The following is a 20,532-nucleotide window of genomic DNA, read 5'->3' on the forward strand; positions in this document are numbered from 1 at the left end:
AAATAAAATATTTAAAAAAAGAATAGAGTGAAACTTGAAACTCTGCAGATGCTGTCTTTGTAGTAAAAATCACACCATAATGCTGGAGGAACTCAGCTGATCTTTCAGCGTCCATAAAAGACAAAGATATATTGCCAACGTTTCAGGCCTGAGCCCTTATTCAATGAATAGGCAGAATGAGCCAAAAGCAGCATATCTCAGAAAATATCAAAATTCTGACAATGCTAGCTGGGGGAGGAATCCAGACCAACAAAAAGTGTTAATTGGATATTATAACGGGAGAGGTAAGAATTTATCATGTCTGTCCGGTGCTCCTATTGTGGTCTCCTGTACATCAGAGTGACTGGACACAAACTGGGAGAACACTTTGTTGAGCACCTCGACTTTGTCTGCTGCAATACCATGGATCTCCCAGTGGCCACCCATTTCAGTTCTCCATCCCATTCCCTTGCTGACATGTCTGTCCCTGGTTTCATGCACTGCCAGACTGAGACCACTCACAAATTGGAGGAATAGCATCTCATCTTTCGACTTGGTAACTCCAGTCAGATGGCATTAATATTGACTTATCTGATTTTTGTTAAAACCCCCACCCCCTGCCCCCTCACTTCTTCCTCTGTCACCTTCCCCCAGCTCTGTCTCTCCCTTTCCTGTCTCCTTTCGCTCAGACATAATAAATTCTCACCTCTCCCGTTATCATATCCAGTTAACGCCTTCCGTTGGTCTGGATTCCTCCCCTAGCCAACATTGTCTGAATTCTGAGATGTGCTGCTATTGGCTTATTCCTTGAAGCAGGGCTCAGGCCTGATATGTCGGCAATATATCTTTGTCTTTTATGGGATGCTAAAAGGCCAACTGAGTTCCTTCAGCATTTCGGTGTGTTTTTAGTTTCAGAATAAGTAATTGCCCATGAAGATTTAAGATGAAGATTTTTCCAAGAATTATTTCTTTGGAATCCAGAGAACTGTGGATGCTGGTTCAGTCAATATATTCAAAGCAGAGGTAGTCAGATTTTTTAAATGAAGTTATAAGGAAGAGGAAGAAAACTGGAGCTAATACTAAAATTAAATTAGCCACAATCTTATTGAATAGCAAACCCTGCCTGAGAGGTCTCAAGGTCTATTGCTGTCCTTTTTTCCATCAGCCAATGCCAGCAAATTGTAGCTGGAGCACAGATTACTGCAGAGGTACTTAGAGAGATCATTGAAGCTGATTTCCTTCCTAACCTGTGGCTGATCAGGGTAAGTATTGTATGTCCACCAAAATGCAGACTCAACTAAATCTGAACAGAATTGAGCTTGAGTCCAGGGCACCACGGTTAGCATAATGCTATTACAGCACCAGTGACCCAGGTTTGAATCTAGCACTGTCTGTACAGAGTATGGACGTTTTCCCTGTCTGTGTGGAAGCTCTGCTTTCCTCCCACTCCTGAAAACTTGCAGGGGTTGTGGGTTATTTGGGGTATTTGGCCAGCATGGGTTCATAGGCTGGAAAGGCCTGTTATCATGCTGTATGCATGTCTACATTTAATTTAAAATTTGACTGGGCCATCTGTTGCAAGGAAAGAAATTCAAATTCATTTGAGAGCTTGAACCTCATTCTTAAGAATATTTTCAGTTGTACTGTTAGAACTAACCATCTAATGACTGGTTGTAAACCTAAGCCCTGCATGTCTAACTAATGCAATCTGTCTTGAACTAGGACAAGTTTAGCTGGATGCCATACTTGAGTGTGATTTGCATCTTCGCATCCATCTTAAGCTTTGGACTCGGACCAGGTAAGTTGCTGTGTTACAGTTTGTAAATAAAATCGTAAATGTTGGGAAAATCCAATAGACGTTGTGGGGTAAAAAAGTTAACATTTCAACTTGAGTCCTTCAGAAGTGGAATCCAAATGAGCTATTCTTGTACAATTAAGACAGAAAAACTGCATGAAAAGGACATGAGATATTCTGGTCAGAAATAGGGAGTTGATGGGTTGAATTGCATGCAACCAGATAATGGAGAAACAAGATGTTCTGCATCTACCATTTTGCCCTGCTTGACCTGGGAGCTGCTGGTGTGGTATTTTGTACGGCTTTATTTAATGGTGTCACGTCTCCAGAATGGAGGACCATCGCCTTCCCAAGATCGTATTATATGGCGAGCTCTCCACTGGCCACCGTGACAGAGGTGCACCAAAGAAAAGGTACAAGGACTGCCTAAAGAAATCTCTTGGTGCCTGCCACATTGACCACCGCCAGTGGGCTGATAACGCCTCAAACCGTGCATCTTGGCGCCTCACAGTTTGGCGGGCAGCAGCCTCCTTTGAAGAAGACCGCAGAGCCCACCTCACTGACAAAAGGCAAAGGAGGAAAAACCCAACACCCAACCCCAACCAACCAATTTTCCCTTGCAACCGCTGCAATCGTGTCTGCCTGTCCCGCATCGGACTGGTCAGCCACAAACGAGCCTGCAGCTGACGTGGACTTTTTACCCCCTCCATAAATCTTCGTCCGCGAAGCCAAGCCAAAGAAGAAAGAAGATTTAATGGTGGCTGAAAATATTGAAACCAATCAAAGGTTCCCCATCAATTAAGTTTCAGATTTCAGATTTATTGTTGGAGTACATACATGACATCACATACAACCCTGAGATTCTTTTCCTGTGGGCGAGGTAGAATTAGCAGTGCAAAAAAAAAGTGACTCAACGTACACATGTAAACAAACTGGCTGTGCAATACAGAGATAGAAATAAACCATAAAGTGCATGGATAAGAGTCCTTAAATGAGTCTCTGATTGAGTTTGCTGTTGAGGAGTCTGATGATGGAGGGTAGCAGCTGTTCCTGAACCTGGTGGTGTGAGTGTTGTGGCACCTGTACCTCTTTTCTGATGGCAGCAGTGAGAATAGAGCGTGTGCTGGTTGGTGTGGATTGCTGACGATTGCAGCTGCTCTCTGACTCTGACTGCAGCGTTCCCTGTAGATGTTCTCGATGGTGGGGAGGGATTTACCTATGATGCCCTGGACTGTGTCCACTACCTTTTTCAGGGCTGTACGCTCAGGGGTATTGATGTCCCCATCCCAGTCTGTGATGGAACTGGTCAGCACATATAGAAATTTGTCATACCAAACCTCTGCAAACTCCTGAGGAAGTAGAGGCGATATCGTCCTTTCTTCATGATCCCATTGCTGTGTTGTGACCAGGAAAGATCCTCTGTGATAGTGACTCCCAAGAATTTTAATTTGTTCATGCTCTCCACCTCTGATCCTTCACTGATCACTGGATCGTACACCTCTGGTTTTCCCTTCCTGAAGCTGACAATCACCTCCTTGGTTTTGGTGACATTGAGTGTGAGGTTGTTGTTGGTGTCATTGCCCCTTTTTATGCAACGCACTAACATGGTATCATCAGCAAGTGTGAAGATGGCGATGTCATACAGTCATGTGTGTTTAACAAGTGGAGCAGGGGGCTACGATTGCAGTTTAGTGATCCCGCTGCAGTAAGTAATGTGAGATTAATTTTAGGTGCTGTCTTTCAGTGACTTTTTCTGGTGAAATTGCTCCACTTTTCCAGGATGAAGTTGCTGTACTTTATGTTGCTCTTTTAAGTAGACTGTGTTTTGAGTAAATAGATTTGCTGTTAAAAATATTCCTACCTACCTCCAATTCAATGGTGATTAATTAATATATTCTATTGCCTAGCACTGAAATTTCTCATCTTCCTGACGTACGTGCTATAACGTATCAAGAAAGCTGCAGATTATGATGTTAGTTGGGGTCACTTATGATATAATGGTCTTATAGAACAGAACAATATAGCACAGTACAGGCCCTTCAGCCCTCGATGTTGTGCTGACCTATATATTCCTAAAAAAAAAGAAACCCTCCCTACTCCGTAACCCTCCATTTTTCTTTCATCCATGCGTCTGTCTAATAGTCTCTGCAGGCATTGTTTCCCCCCACCCACCCCCCCCCACCCCCCCCCACCCCCCCCCCCCCACCACCACAGCACTAGCATCACTAGTCTCTACACGATATAAGCAGCGGGTATGTCTGTTACGTCACAGGTAGGTGGATGTGTGATGGCGGCACAGAAGAGGTTCATGGCAAGTAGGCACCACCATCCCCCTCGTCCCCCACTGAGCGAGATTTGGAATGTCAGATTGGGCCCCCTCTCCTGTCGTGGTTACCCTAATGCCGCCCGATTAGATGTCCTTGCGCTGACCCTGTTCCATGGCAAAGTATTCCAGGAACCCACAACACTCTGCGTTTTTAAAAAAAAAAACACCCCTGATGTCTCCCCTAAACTTCCCTCCCTTCACTTTGTACTCATGTTCTCTGGTGTTTGCTGATCATGCCCTGGGAAACGGGTGCTGGCTGACCTCCCTTTCTATGCCTCTCATAATCTTGTAGACCTCTATCAAGTCTCCTCTCATCTTTCTATGTTCCAGAGAGAAAAGTCCCAACTCTTCTAACCTTGTCTCATAAGACTTGTTTTCCAATCCAGGTAACATTCTGGTAAACCTCCTCTGCACCCTCTCCATAGCTTCCACATCCTTCCTACTGAACCCAGCTCTCCAAGTGTGGTCTTACCAGAGATCTGTAGAGTTGCAGCATGACCTCCCTATTCCTGAACTCAATCCCCCATTATGATGGGGTGTTCATTCCTGCATGCGATGGGCACTAGAGTTTGAACAATTGCAAGGAGTATCTGGTATGCTATTTGATTCAATGTTACTCCTTTCTGATTTCTTTACCCTTAGCCGGAGTAAGTGGTGTCATACCGATGGAGATCTTTGACCAGACTGCAAGGCCAGCAGCCTACATGATCAATGGCTGTCTTCTCTGGATAAATTTTATAATTGTTTCATTGTCTTTCCCATTCCTTGTTGTAAGTACTGTTTCCATAATGTTGACAACCTTTGACTGTGATATTGTGACAAATTAACCTTTTTTATACTTCTGTAAATTTGCTTCTCAACCATCCATGGTCTATAGTGTACGAACAGGAAATGTTAGAGATCCCAAGGTCAGGTGACATCCGCAGACTGAGAAATTATTAGTATTTCAGGACAATGGGCTTTCATGGAGACTGGTAAAAATAAGAATGCAGTAAGTTTTAAGGTAATGGGAGAGAGAGAAGCAACAAAGAAGCAAGGGCTTAAGGAGGAAGGAATGCTGGCTCTGGGATAGATGAAGAACAAAAGGTGGATTGAGAGAAAGAGTAAATGTGAACAGTGGAATCATTATCTGCAATTGCCGAACAGTTGTACCTGGGCAAAGTAGTTAGAGTTTGAACAGTGGGGAAGGACAAGGGAGTGTATCATTTGTGACTCTCGTTGGAGTATGTTGTGGGAATGGGTGTGAAAATTGATGAGTTGTCCAGGCCTTCTCTTTGGAATTTTAAAAGGGCAAGATGAGATGTGCTTTACAGGTAATGTCAGGCTGAAGGAGGAAGAAATGGCAGACAGTGTTTATTTAATATGTGGCTGGCAGAGTGGAAGTTGCAGATAAGGAAGCAGTAGTATATTGTTCCAGGAAATTCGGAAAGGTGGAAGTCAGAGTGAGGGAAATGGAAAGGATGCTATTGAGGATCTTAGCAGTTCTACTGGGAAATATTGTTTTGTTGAAGGATAAGGGTAACATACACAGCACCACCATATGCGTGGAAGCATCATCAGAACAGATGCAGTGGAAAGTGAGAGAATGGGGTGTCGACAGAGTAAATGCAAGCAGGCCTTTTCCACCAAGATTAGGTGAGTCAAGAACAAGGGATATGGGTTAAGGGTGAAATGTTAAAAGGGAACCTTAGGGGAACTTCTCCACACAGAGGATTGATTAACTGTCAACTGAAATGGTAAACATGGGCTTGATTTAAACATTTAAGAAAAATTTGGATAGGTACATGGATGGGAGGGGTATGGGGACCTATGGTGCAGGCACAGGTCAATATGACTAGACAGAGTAATAGTTCAGCATAGATTTGATGGGCCAAAGGGCCTGTTTCTGTGCTGTAATGATCCATGGTCAAAGTCCTCGCAGGAAACTGGATGAGAGGACGTGTATGGAATGATAGAGGTGTAGGTGAGCCATGGGATGTGGAGCTGTAAAATAAAAGTTCACCTAAATAAGGCCCAGAGCTAGTTTGGATCAAAGAAACTGCCAAATGCGAGCAAAGCATGGCCAAGGCACTCCACTGGCTGAATATTCACTCCCAACTTCACCAAAGGTTTACATGTTACTTCAGAGAACATTTACTGTTTTAAATTGGATTATTTTGTGGTGGCTGAGTTATACACCATCCTCCATGCTGTCTGGGATGTACATCTCCAGTGCTTAATTCAATGGCTGAATCCTGGAAGTCCTGCCTGTTCAGCAAACAGGACTGCAAGTGGTTCAAGAATCCAACCCACCACTACCTTCTCTAGGACAGTTAGGGATGGGCAATAAATGCTGACCTTCTCACAACACCCAGATCCCAGAAAATAAGTTGAAAGGTTATGAAAGAGTGAGATGTGAAGACAATCTTAAGCAGAAAACTCTTTGTTGGCGGAACGCAGCAGGAGTTGACCAGTACCTGGGGAGAAATAGTCAATGTTTTGGGTCGAACCCTTCATCAAGATTACAGCTGCAATATTATCTGTCTTGTGTAAAGGATTAAAAAAAAGCTTTGATCCAGTTCTGAAAGCATGTTCAGTGGTGCTCACTTTGTCTTTGTGTTTTGCAGGAGGCGTTGAGCAGTTTCTGTTATGTGCCATTCCTTTCTCTCAGCTTCCTCGTCTCTTTATTTATTGGATTCTTCCTTCCTGAAACAAAAGGAAAGACCTTTCTGGAAATCTCCAATGAGTTTCACAAACAAACTCTCCATGGGCTCAAGCAGAGCAATGAAGATAAATCAATGAAAAGACCAGAGCCAGCCGTAACATAAATGACCAAAGGTCCCAGTCTCAAAGTAAGGGTTTGAAACTCAGAAGCCTGCAGTAAAAACACACAGTAAATGCTGGAGGAACTCACCGGTCTATCAGCGTCCATAGAAGGTAAAGATATATTACCGAAGTTTTGGGCCTTGAAGAAGGGCTCAGGCTAGAAAAGTACGTAAGATATCTTTACCTCCTTTGGACTCTGTAAAACTTGCTAAGTTCCTCCAACATTTACTGTGTGTTTTTTGCTCAAAGTAAGGATTTGATCATTCAGGACTGATGAGAGAACAAATTTATTTTCACCTAGAACAGTGGTTTTCACCCTTTTTCTTTCCACTCACATACCGCTTTAAGTAAATCCCTATGCCATTAGTGCTCTGTGATTAGTCAGGGTTTGCTTAAGGTGGTATGTGAGTGGGAAGGGAAGGTTGAGAATAATTGCTCTAGACCCAACTGTTATTGAAATATCTTGCTTGAGAAAAATTGTCATTGGCCCATTTCCTTTGGAGTTATGAAACCATGCATGTATAATATCAGTTAGGTACGATTAACACAATGGTTTTCAAACTTTTTCTTTCCACCCACATACCACCTTAAGCAATCCCTTATGAATCACAGAGCACCTATGGAATAGGGAATACTTAAGTGGTATGTGAGTGGAAAGAAAAAGGTTGAGAACAACTGATCTAGAAGATGGTGAATCTGTGGAATTCCATGTCACAGAAGAGATTGATTTGCTGATTTCAATCATGATAGACTTTTAGCTGTTGGATGAATGTAGGGACATAAGGATAGGACAGAAAAATGGCACTGCGATGAAAGACCAGCCATGATCTTATTGAATGATTAGCATGTGATGCTTAATACTTATCTAGTTCAGGCATTTACCCCCTCCATAAATCTTCATCCGCGAAGCCAAGCCAAAGAAGAAAGAAGTTCAGGCAATATCTGTGACAGAGATATTGTTAATAAACTGATGCATGAACTTGGTTTCTCTGCACAGATACTGACTGAGTGTTTTTTAGATTTTATTTCAAATTCACAGCATCTGTAATTTATTTTGTTGCTTTTCTGCAATATTCATTTGGGTGGGGATGTTTGCTCTCTCCATCCTGAGCTGTGTGATAGGGCAGCGATTAGTTTGTTATCTCTGTCACGGGGTGGAGAACTGATGACAGAAGTAAAATTAGTTAATAGTCCAGTTAGTATGCTGAAGAATCTGCATATTAACTCAGAAAATTGACAGGCATAACCAGAAATGGTCAATAAAAATGAAGTTCATATTTAAACGTATATAAAAATAACTTGCTAAAATACAGGAAGCTAAACAGGAAAGTCTTCAGATGCTGTGATTGTAGAGCAATACACTAAAAATTGATGCTCCCATGACCTGCTGAGTTTTTCCGGCACTTTTGTTGCTTCAAAATACAGGAAGCCCCTGGGTTACATTAGGGCTCCGTTCCTTAGAACATACCAGGGTTGAGGTCAATTGGGTGTAATTAAGCGGCATGGGCCGAAAGGGCCTGTTACTGTGCTGTATATCTAAACTGTCTAATTTCAGTCAGAAACAGTTTGCAATAGTTGCTCACATCATATCACTCTGCATGCACTTGCTATAATGTTTTAATTTCATTGAATATTCACCCCAACATTACACACAATTAAACTAATGAAATACATAGTCATAATGAATTCCACAAATAGTTTATTATTACTACTATCTTGAAAATGGTTTAAAATGGAAGGGAGAATTTGTGACATTAGATTTCAGTAACCCAGAGATCTCCTTTATTCTGTATCTCCTTGAAGAGCTTAATGACAGGAAATGCTGGAAATACACAGGCAGCAATGACAATCAAGGTTACCTCAAAGGATCTCTTGTCTATAAACAATAGTGACAGTGAAGGAAGCTGAGGGAAAACCTTTGCCTTCACTGTCCAACCATGTTGGGGTTGTTCTGCTGTATCCCTGCTTCTGACTGATCAAATGCACCTATCCCTTGAAAGGGAACAACAGAAGAGTTCAAGATGGCAGGTGTTTATAGCCTCGTCTGAAAATAAGAGGGAACAGAGCGTGCTCAATTTAACCAGGTGTCTGGATGTACTCCCCATTCCCCTACTAATCTAGTGCCAATAAGTCCAGTTGCACTGAGCTGACTGATCCCAGAGATAGTTAGTGAGATGTCTGAACCCCAACCCTGCAACTTTCGGATAGACCTTGTTTGGCAGCCAATCGACGTGTTTCTAGTCAAAGCAAGGCCTTACATTTTTAAATATTACCTCAGGACAAAGACATACAAATGGCAAAACGTTGATTCAAAGTTTATTGAAATATTCATACAAATAATTAAAATAAAGTACAGAAAAATAATGGGTAATTAAAACAAATGATGACCAGTTTTATGCCAGAAATATTAGCTAAACATTCCCACACAGGCTTTATGAAATGGGAAAGGTGATTAGTATTAAGCAGTCAAGTAAACTTAATGATATCAAAGTTAAATATTCACTATTTCCTCACCCCCAAAATGAGAACTGCTGCTAAACATATTTTTCCGTTTTTATTATTTGTCTTGGAATCATAGAACACTACAGCATAGAAATGGGCCCCTTGGCCCATCTAGTTTGTGCCCAACTATTCTGCCTAGTTCAGTAGTTCTCAACCTATTTTTTTTCCACTCACCACAGAGCACCTACCGCATCCTCGGTGTAAGGGATTACTTAAGGTGGTATGTAAGGGGAAAAAAAGGTTAAGAATCAATCCAGGGGCATTAGTATCATGAACAGAATAGGGCAATATAAAATACCAATAAAACTAAATGTGTATCATTTGTGTATTTAAAATTTTATAACTTGTTGAGCATACCTCAGGTGAAATGCATGGAAGCTTCCACCAAATAACCGAATCATAAATGAGGAAATAACATGGGCAAGAGAATGAAATGTATTGCAGTAACTTACTGGATTGCAGTAGAGCATGCTTGATTTGAGATGTTCAGGATGTACTTTTTCATATTTTCCATCTTCTTGGATGGTACTGATTACTTTTCAGAATTGGCTTTGAAGAGCTGTGGTTCGATGTCTACCAATGTCTTCAATGCTTCGATCAATAAATGACTATTTTAATGCTTTTGTATCATTTCAGTTACAATTTTTGAAAGGTTGCAAATAAAGCAAGTGATTGAAGAAAAGTTGTTCAGAAAACAACTTGTCCATACAACTATAACAATGAACCACTATATAATATTAATAATAGTTATATAATAATATTCATTTATAGTCCGTTTTTCTTCCCAAATTATAAACTTAATTTACATTTTTCTCCATATAAAGCTACTTTTTAAACAGTAGAGAAGGATGTGCTTTGGAGGATTTGGGTTGTAATTTGAATGCAATACTGGAGAATCAGAGTCAAAAAGCCTGTGAGTTCTCTGGAAGGGTATTTTCACTTTTAATGCCTCCCTCTTTTGTTCCTTTCACCACTGAAATGATCCATCCTTTTGATACTGTTACTTCCAAAAGCATATTAAGACAGTGCATTCTAGATTTCAGATTTATTGTCAGAGTTCATAGGTGGCATCACATTACAATCCTGAGATTCCTTTATCCAGTGCGCACAGAAGAATTACCCAAAAAAAAGACACAGTATAAACATGTAAAAGAAATGTAAATAGATAATGAATGTAAACAAGCTGCAATACAGAGAGAACAAAGAAAATCAATCAATCAAGTAAGAGTCCATAAATGGAATCCCTGATTGAGTTTGTTGTTGAAGAGTCTGATGATGGAGGGGTAGCGACTGTTCCTGAACTTAGTGGTGTGAGTCTTGTGGCACCTATAACTCTTTCCTGATGAGAGCAGTGAGAATAGAGTGTATTCTGGTTGGTGAGGGTCTTTGATGATTGCTGCTGCTCTCCAATGGGCCATTCCCTGTCGATGTACTCCATAGTAGAGAGGGTTTTGCCTGTGATGTCCTAGGCTGTATTCAATTCCTTTTGGAGGGCTTTACACTCAGGGGTATTGGTGTTCCCATACCAATCTGTGATGTAGCCAGTCAGCACACTTTCCACTACACCTCTGTAGAAATTTGCCAGGGTTCATGGTGTCATACCAAACCTCTATAAACTTCCCAAGGAAGTAGAGGTGTTGACGTGCTTTCTTCATGATGCCATTAGTATGTTGGGTCCAGGAAAGATCCTCTGAGATAATGACTCACAAGAACCTAAAATTGCTCACCCTCTCCACCTCTGATTCCCCCAATGATCACTGGATCGTATACCTCTGGCTTTCCTTTCTAGAAGTCGTCAATCAGCTCCTTAGTTTTTTCTAGATCATATCAATGGATTGAGTAAAATAATTTCTCACCTTTTTATTTGTCCAGTGTTTTCAATCTTCATCCTAAGACTAGAGCATCATGAGGTGCTCCGTCAGTTCTGGCTCTGCCTCCCCTGGTTCCTCTGTCTCCCTGCTGTTTCTATGTACAGTTGTACTGAATGAACACAAATGCAACAAGAGCCAAGAAACAAAACACTGCAGGAGGAACCCAGTGAATTGTGGGGGGGGGGGGGGCAGTGGCAGTGGTGGAAGGAATTGTCAATGTTTGATTCAAGACCTTGCGTTGAGATTGAGAGGGAAGATAGCCAACATGAAGGGGCAGAGGTGCAAGGAAGGGGCCAATGTGTGATAGGTGTACATGGAGAGCTGGTACTAGAAGCCTCAGCAGCAATTTCAGCAGGAAAAAGGAGGCAATTGGTGGATTATGAGACTTAGCATTCACTGCCTTGTATCTCAGCTAAGCAAAGGAAGCTGGAATTTTCTACATATGATACAAGGAACTCCTTAGTAGAAGATTTGTTTTGCTATCGTACAACATGGAACTCCCGTCTGCAAATGTAGTCACCCTCTCCACATTATAAAGCTTGACTCAATAAAGTTAATCAGTAATGAGAAAGGACAGATAAAATCCTAAAGCTTGCTGTTGCATTGAACATTACATTTAAATTGATGATTCATTGACCCTTTACACCCACAAATGTACCACTAAATACCGATCCAACTCCATCTTCTAATTTGCTGCCAATGCCAGAGAAGTAGGCCAGGTATCATCACCAATGGTTATCATTGACAGTTCCCGATCCTTGGGAATTACAGACAGGGGTGCAATGCTAATTTTTTAGGTGCTGGAGCTCCCCATGAGGCGCCTGCAGTGGCACTCTGGTGAGCTCCAGCAGCATTGCACCTCTGATTACAAAGTAGTAATTGTGTCTGGCGTGACAGAGTATATAGATATGTTTGTGGGAGATAAATTGGGAAAGGTATGTTAGTGTGGGTCACATCCAAACTCTTTAAAACAGATCTTATTTGAAATACTGGAGCTCTGCTAATGCTAGACTTATCAGCCCCACCGCCTATATAAGAGCCTTGGAGAGTGCCCAAGAGATCAAAGAGCTTGTTGGAGCTGCCTTCTGGCTGGAAGAGAACTTGCTGTTCTAAGAGGGTCATGTGGCTTTTGCAAGCAGAGAGGGTCAAACAGACTTTTACTCAGTCAGTTAGAGAAAGAGGGAGAGAGAGAGAGAGAGACAGATCAGTTCTACAGTGTTAGAGCCAGCAACAGCAGCTGGGACTAGAACAGGACAAGCTGGCAAGCTTGTGGAAAACCCCATATGGAAGATGGGTGGTAAGTGCTTTGTTCAGCCTGGTCAAAGCCCTTGTGGTTCATGCAAGAGGAGAGGACTGGCTGTCTAATGTTTTACTTGGAATAAGAGAAATAAAAAGGCACTCAGTGGTGACCTGAAAGAAAGAGGTTATCATCTGGAGAACCCTGAAGGGGCAAGTTTCATCAACAAGGCACTGAATTGGCTGATGGAAGTAAATCAGTTGTGGATGTCCTGGAACAACAAATCTCTCTCTGAAAACCGTCAATAACCTTCCTGAGCGGTAACCATTTATTTCAAGCACCAAAGCATGGTGAACTTTATACATGTTAAATTTTGTGCACAGTATAAGAATTGCCTGCAGCCAGTGAACTTGGAGGAATGAGAAGTGAGATTGGACTGTGAACCAAAGAACTTTTCTGAACTTACACACACATTACATAACACGTGCGCTTAGAATTAGAAGGGGGTTAGGTTAGTTATGTCAATAGTGATAAGTTAATGTGTGATTCTATTTTCATGTTTAAAGATCATTAAAAGCGACTTTTATTTAAGTAACCATTTGTCCTGGTGAATATCTATTGCTGCTGGGTTTGTGGATCGTTGGCTCGTAACACTGGAGCATGCATTTACCTTCATCCTTCAGTTCAAGGAGACTGATAGCTATTTATAGAGAAGCATTATAATGGTGTTTTTAGTTTGACATTCTATTGCAACATAACTGGTGTTGGAACAACTTGTTCTTTTCAGTCCTTGGACAGGAATTCAAAACTGATCCAGGACCAGTCTTTGTGTTTTCCTATTTTTATCGAATAGGGGAGAGGGTCACAATTCAGCTTGAGAATGGAGATAACAAGATTTCAGGTTTAGGTAAGTGCATTTTCTTAAAGAAGAATCTCAACTTGTCACAAATAAGTTGAGTGCAATGGGATGACTCCGATGTATTTCTATTGACTTAAAAATTAATCCGCCCACACTGAATTTAATAGCAGTTTCTGCAGATAAACAGGCCATTCAAACCAACAGGTCTAAGCCAGAATTTATGTTCCATACAGGTCTCCTCTCCATCTCTCTACTGCAGAAAAGGCCATTTAGCCCATTGACCTTGGGCTGGCTGTTTTCAATGCTGTCCTGTGTTCTTTCCCCATTGTGTAAAAATCTTTAACCTTGTATGACTATTTTTTTGAAAGCCATAATTATATCTGCTTCCACTTCAATGAAAGCTGGTGGATTCCAGATCATAACTACTAATTATTTTTTAAAAAATTTCTCATTTCATAGATTTACAGAGAGTTGCATCCCAGAAAATTGGGTTGCTTTCTCCAGAGCATAGGAGGCTGAGGGATTACCTGTTAGAGGTGTAGAAAATCTTGAGAGTTGTTCGTAGGATGGACAATCAGAATCATTTCCCCACGCACACGAGAGGACGTGAGTTTAAGATGAGGATGAGGAAGTTTGGGGGTGATATGTGGAACAAATATTTTACACAGAATGGCAGGCACCTGAAACAGGCTGTTAGGAGTAGTGGTGGAAGCAGGAGCAGCAGTCACGTTTAAGATGCTTATATAGACAGGGGATAGAGTGATGCAAGGAGCAGATTTTTAGTTTGATTTGGACATCATGTACAGCATAGACTTGTGGGAAGAAGGGTTCGCTTTTTTTGCATTTTGTTTTCAAATTTGCCACCACGTGTATATATATATATATATATATATTATTTAGAGTAAAATATGAAAGTCTACAGACACCACGATTGAAGTACTTTATATAGCAAAAATAAAGATACATAACCAAAGTTTCACGCCTGAGCCTTTGATGTACGAACATGGTACATCTTTGCTATATAAAGTATGTTTCTTCAGCATTGTAGTTTTACATATTATTTGTTTATTACATCAGTAATATTTGACTTTGCTGCTGGGTGCCCTTAACAAACCCTAGGCTGAGAAATACTGATTAGATGAATCTGTACACTTAATAAAGTATTAAGTTCAAATCTGTGTAAACTGTAAATGAAAATTAAAACAAAACTTTTGATGTTCAAAATCTAAAATAAAAGCACTAAATGCTGAAAACTCTCAAAAGGTCAGGCAGCATCTGTGGGGTGGGGGGGGGGGTTGGGGGGGGGAACAGTTACATTTTTATGTCCAGGACCCTTCACTAGGATTTCTCTCATTTGCCTGTCTTATATTTTTGGAACCCAGTTTTAAACATCACACGTTGAAACGGCTCTATATTTATCATGTTTAGTCTCTCCAAAGTTTCAGTGATAGAGAACAAGTCACATTTGACTTCTATTTTCGATAGGAAGAGCACCAGCTTGTGTAGCCAGACTTGATGGAAATCATTCCTATATTTTGATATCAGATTTTAAGTTTGTTTATCATCTGATTCCACAAGTACAACCCGACGAAACAGGGTTCTCTGGTCCTCGGTGCAAAGGATGCAGACACACAACCAGGCATAACATACATACAGACAAACAATACATATACTGGACAAATATATATATATATATATATATATACATATAAATAAATTTTGTTAAACAAATAGAGTCTCGGATGGTTAGTTTGAGCAGTATGTTTAGTCGTTCAGCACTCTCGCTGCTCGTGGGAAGAAGCTGTTTCTCAGGCTGGTGGTGCTGGCTCTCATAGTCCTGTATCTCTTCCCCGAAGGGAGTGGCTGAAAGATGCTATGGGCAGAGTGGAAGGAATCCTCAATGATTTTGTGTAACCTCCTCAGACCACGATCCCAGTAGATCATGTTGATTGGGGGGGTTGGAGGGATGCCCCCTCTCTGCCACTCTTATGGTCCTGTGGATTGACCTCCAATCCATTTGTCTGCAGCAACTGTACCACAATGTGTTGCAGTCAACCAGGACGCTCTAGATAGAGCTCCTGTAGAAGATTGTCATAATGGTGGCTGATAGCCTTGCTCGCTTCAGTCTTTTCAGGAAGTGCAGTCACTGTTGTACCTTCCTGACAAGGAAGAAGACTGGAGAACATTGTCGGGTTGTACTTGTCCAATCAGATGATAATAAACTTAATTGTATTGAATAATGCATCCAAGTTCTCTTATTACTCCACTGAGACTCTGACTTTCAAGCTTCATTTGCATTATTCATCCCCTTGAAACCCCAATTAATGCAGTTGTTTGGGTTTGAACAGGGAATATTTTTGGCCATTCTCCGTTCTAACACCTTCAGTCTGTGATCAAAACCTATATTGAAATAATAATCATTCATGTTGTTTTTTTATTCTTGGGATTAAAGTTACTGGCACATCTGTCAGCCCTGTCCCTGAATGAAGGTCGTTTTGTGACATTATTTAGAATTGCTGAAGACTATACTGAAGATCAATCTGCATTACCTGAAGAGAATTTGAGGATTTTCAAGATCTGAGGTTTGATATATGGTGACTTGTTCTGTATTACATTGGCATGTGTCATAGAGGTGACATTGTTCAAGCTTATTATCATCTGACTGTACACATGCAACCCAATAATGCATTTCTCCAGACCATGGCGCACACATACACACAGTACTATATCTACACACACACACACACACACATACAAAGGTATAATTTAAAATAAACGTATTTATAAATAGTATGGGATGATTTACTTGGTTACAGGATACTGTTCATCAATCACGTAGACTGTAGGAGAAGCTATTTCCCAGCCTGGTAGTCCTGATTTTGGTGCTCCTGCACCACCTTTCTGATGGTCATGGGTCAAAGATCCTGTGTTCTAGATTGGAAAGGTCTTATTCTACAAGCTCTCTTTTAAACAATATTCCCGGTAAATGTTGTCAATAGAGGAAGGGGATCTTGTTGGCCCTTTTGAAAAACCTCTGTATTGGCATGCAGTCCAATGTTTGCTGCTACTGTACCACAGAATGGTGCAGCCAGACAGGACACTCTCAAATGTTCTCCTGTAAAAAGTTGTCAAAGTGAAGGCTGGTAGCCTTGCCCTCCTTAACATCCCTAGGAAGAAGCATTTGGAGTTTAGAGCATAGGTTTGAGAAATGCTTTGATGGAGGCTTGGCATGATGCCATGTTGCATTTTGATGATACACACAGAAGCCACCATTGTTGGGTCAAGAGTGTTTGAGATCATTGTATTGCATTGTGTTGAACTTACTTGATGTTGTTTGAGCTCCATCTTGTATGTTGCAAATAATAGAATAAATCAGGTGATGAACACCCAGAGTAGCATTTCAAGTTTATTATGATCTGACTTTGCGTATATAAGACATAATAGTGTATTTGCAGACCAGATACACAGAGCACATAATAATCACATACAGATATAAATATATAATGTACAATAAATCTGAAATTGTTGGAATAGCACATCGGCCTGTGCAGTTCATCCCTTTGCTATTTCTAATGGACTTCAGCACTTTGAAAAACCATACGAGCTGAGTTGAACTTAGAATTTTAAACTTCCATATTTTTTTACCTATTTTCTGCATTTCTCTTTTGCCGGTTACTTGAGGCTGCCAGTTGCTTGGATAACAGGAGTTTTTTGTTTAAATGTTCTCCTTACACAAGAGAGAGAGTGCCAAGAGAAACAGAAGGGCGAGATGGAGGAAGATGAATCATTCAGGGTGGGGTGGGTGATAAGCAGGGACAAGGGTTACCAGCATTGGGTTCTGATAAGAAGGTGACAATACAGGAACTGAAGGGGAACAGTGAAAAAAGGGGAAGAATCGAATGGGGAAATGTGGATGGAAGACAAAGGATCCAAAGAGGGAGGGGGAATGAATAATGAGAGGCTAGGTGGGGGTGGGTAGGAAAGGAGGCAAAAAAAAATGGGGGGGAGAGGAAAGGGGAAGAACAGATATCATTTGGAAGAAATGAGAGAGGTTGTTATCTGAAATTGGAAAACTACTTGTTCATACCACTGGGCTGTAGACTAGTCAGGTGGATTATGAGGTGGTGTTCCTCTAGTTTACATTGGGCTTTGCACTGGCAGTGGAGAAGACCTGGGTACAGAGATTGGGAAGGGAATAGAAGAGGAGATGAAGTTGTACACAACCAGGAGCTCAGGGTGGCCATTGTGGAAGCATGAAAGCTTTGTAAAACAGCCCCCAAGCCTGCCCTTGGTCTCACCGACATAGAGGGGGCCACATTGGGAGCACTGAGCAAAATGGATGAGTTGATGAAGTGCAAGTTAACCTTTGCCTCAACTGGAAAGGCTATTTATGTCCCTGGGATGGTGGTGAGGGAGGACGTGCAAGAACACGCCACGTCTTCCCTTCCCCTTGGGCTGCTGTGGAGGCCAGGTCATTGGGTGTATTTAAGGCAGAGATGGCTAAGTTTCTGAATAGACAGGGTATCAAAGGTTATGGGGAGAAGGGGGCTGAGATGGAGATTAGATCAGCTCATGATCCGATAAGCTGAATGGCCTAATACTGTTCCTATATCTCATAGTCTTATGGGTTTTTTATTCAGGCAGTTGTCTACCTTTTTTTTATATAGCTGACCTGAAGGGCCCAGGCCCGAAATGTTGGTTATCCTTTGGTTCCTGTCGATGCCACTTAACCTGCTGACTTTCTCCAGCACTTCCTGTGACTGCTAACTAGAGTTCCAGGGGTCACGGAGGGGTGGTTGGGGAAGGATAAGTAGACAAGGGAGTCAAAGGAGATGCCGGGAGTGGAGGTGGAGGTGGAGGTGGAGGGGGGGGGGGGGGGGTCCTACAAAACAAATGAATAGAAGCAGGCAATTAGGCCCATCAAATCTGTTCCATTAATCTACACTAAGATACTCTATACTAGTTCCAATTTCTGGCCTTTTCCCCATATCCCTTGATACCCTCACTAATGAGATACTTGTCTATTTCTTGTGTAAATACTCCCAGTGATCTGGCTTCCACTGCTGTATGCGGCAGCAAGTTCCACAGATCCACGATCCTGTGGCTAAAGAAGTTCTTCCTAATCTCTTTTATATGGATAACCTCTAATTTTCAGACTATGACCCCTTGTCCTCAATTCACCCACCAAGGGAAACATCGTACCTGCATCCACCCTATCTCTAAACCTTTCAAAATATGAAATACCTCTGAGATCTCCTCTCATTCTCCTATACTCCAATGAATACAGCTCAAGAGCTGCCAAATGCTCCTCATACATAAGCCCTTACATTCCAGGAATCATCCTAGTAAATCTCCTCTGCACCCTCTCCATCAACATCACATCCTTTCTAAGAGAGGGGGCCCAAAACTGCACACAGTTCCCCAAATGAGGCCTCACCAGTGCCCCATAGAGCCTCATCAACATCTCTTTTCTCTTATACACTTCCTCTTGAAATGAATGCCAACATAGCATTCGCTTTCTTCACTATCAATTTCACCTGGTCATTAACTTTAAGGTTTCCTTGCACGAGGACACCCCAGGACCCTTTGCACATTTGAGGTCTGAATTTTAACCCCATCCAAATATTATTCTGTCTGTTTTACTTCCACTGCCAAAATGTACAATTGTACATTTCTCTATGTTAAATCTCATCTGCCATACTTTTGCCCGGTCTCCTAATCTGTCTATATCCTTCTGCAACTTTACGGTTTCTACTCCGCCTCCTATCTTGGTTACATCCACAAATTTGGTCACAAAACCATTAATATCACAATCCAAATCATTAATATAAATTGTAAACAGCAGCGGCCCCAATACCGACCCCTGCGGAACACCATTAGTTGCAGATGGCAAAAATGAGGGAGGATAATGTGCAGAATGCAGAGGATGGTGGGAAAAAGGGCTCTTTCATTAAAATTGTTTAAAACTTCACCCTGAATGTAGTAAATTAATCCTCAACCTGCTTTTCATTGCACCTGAAAGAATTTCTGTCCTTTAGTGTTGAAAAAGATACATTTTGAAAAATTCTGATTTGTTTTAATGACAGCATTTTCGACCAAGATCATTGGAAGAATCTGGGGTCTTGACTTGCTGCCATTATCCTGTATGTTGTAGGAACCACTGGCAGTCACATTGAGTGGTTCCATGCTATTTGAGACAACACCCTGGAATGATTTGTGACAGGATGTCGCACAGCCTTTTGCAACCAGGTGCTCTTCCATCTTGCGAGCTTCGTGCCATGGATTCTTACCAAATACAATTCCCCTGTCTTAAATCCTGTGCACTTCAGAAATGGTTCCTAAGATGAGCTGCGCAAAGTCATTGTGGTCATCGAACAGAATTGCTTGAAGCAGTTTGAAATGATGAATGTAGAAATGATGAATGCAGGATGTGGTTATGAAAGGTACGCAGTGTCCAGGCTTCCTCGTTGCCAGGTGCCAAATATTCTAATGAGCTCTTGCAAAGGGAGAGAAAGTATTTGAAGTGAAATAATTTTTCAGTGAAGAAACCATCTGCAAGGCAGTTTTGTATTTTTGTGAAAGGTCTGATGAACTAAATAAACCCATACTATTAGTGTTAAAGAGGAAAGTCTATAGACCTGTGATTGTAGTGGAATACAGAGGTAATTCATTTTCTTCTCCAGCAATCTTACATTTGAGAGTAAGGTGGTCAGGAGCGCAGGTCTAAGGCCTTATCTCCTTCAGGGCAGATAGAGACACTGCTGCTTCTGGCAAGACTCGAGGAGGGGTCTGTGCATTTACATCAACAAGAACTGGTGAGGATAAAGCCATAAAGGAGCTTTATGGTGTCATCTGCAAAGCCCACCCTGACGATGCCATGATTGTTGCTGGTATCTTCAATCACTCCAACCTGAAAATGGTCTTACTACAGTTTTAACAGCTAATTAACCACCACCAGAGGAGAGGACACCCTGGATTGGGTGTACACCAACGTGTCTGGTGCGTGCAAGCTGCAACGCACCCCCACATTGGTTACACAGATCACATATCTGTCCTGCTAACACTGATGTACAGACTGCTGGCAAAGCAAACTAGGCCAGTTAGCAAGGAAATCAGGACATCGGGGCTATCCACAAGTTATGGGGTGAGGGGACAGAG

The 20,532-nt window shown here is 41.7% G+C and overlaps 2 protein-coding genes across 7 annotated transcripts in view; both read left to right on the plus strand.

Annotated features, from left to right (window-relative positions):
* Positions 1-10,024, plus strand: part of LOC138761224 (solute carrier family 2, facilitated glucose transporter member 11-like) — a 77,928-nt gene extending 67,904 nt beyond the window's left edge. For all 5 annotated transcript variants that reach the window (XM_069933009.1, XM_069933008.1, XM_069933010.1 and 2 more), the window contains 3 exons: positions 1,702-1,777; positions 4,743-4,870; positions 6,707-10,024. In XM_069933009.1, coding sequence (XP_069789110.1) covers positions 1,702-1,777; positions 4,743-4,870; positions 6,707-6,907 — 405 coding nt within the window. In that variant the 3' untranslated portion in view covers positions 6,908-10,024. The remainder of the gene's footprint in view (positions 1-1,701; positions 1,778-4,742; positions 4,871-6,706) is intronic.
* A 3,297-nt stretch (positions 10,025-13,321) lies between these two features.
* Positions 13,322-20,532, plus strand: part of LOC138761227 (solute carrier family 2, facilitated glucose transporter member 11-like) — a 71,652-nt gene continuing 64,441 nt past the window's right edge. Inside the window, exon 1 of one of the 2 annotated variants that reach the window (XM_069933013.1) lies at positions 13,322-13,422. The gene's annotated coding sequence lies outside the window, so the exon portion shown is untranslated. Of the gene's footprint in view, positions 13,423-15,853; positions 15,957-20,532 lie in introns of those variants that run through there. The other variant, XM_069933014.1, reaches the window with a different exon arrangement.

This window comes from Narcine bancroftii, chromosome 4 (genome assembly GCF_036971445.1).
Source record: "Narcine bancroftii isolate sNarBan1 chromosome 4, sNarBan1.hap1, whole genome shotgun sequence".
Taxonomy (NCBI): domain Eukaryota; kingdom Metazoa; phylum Chordata; class Chondrichthyes; order Torpediniformes; family Narcinidae; genus Narcine; species Narcine bancroftii.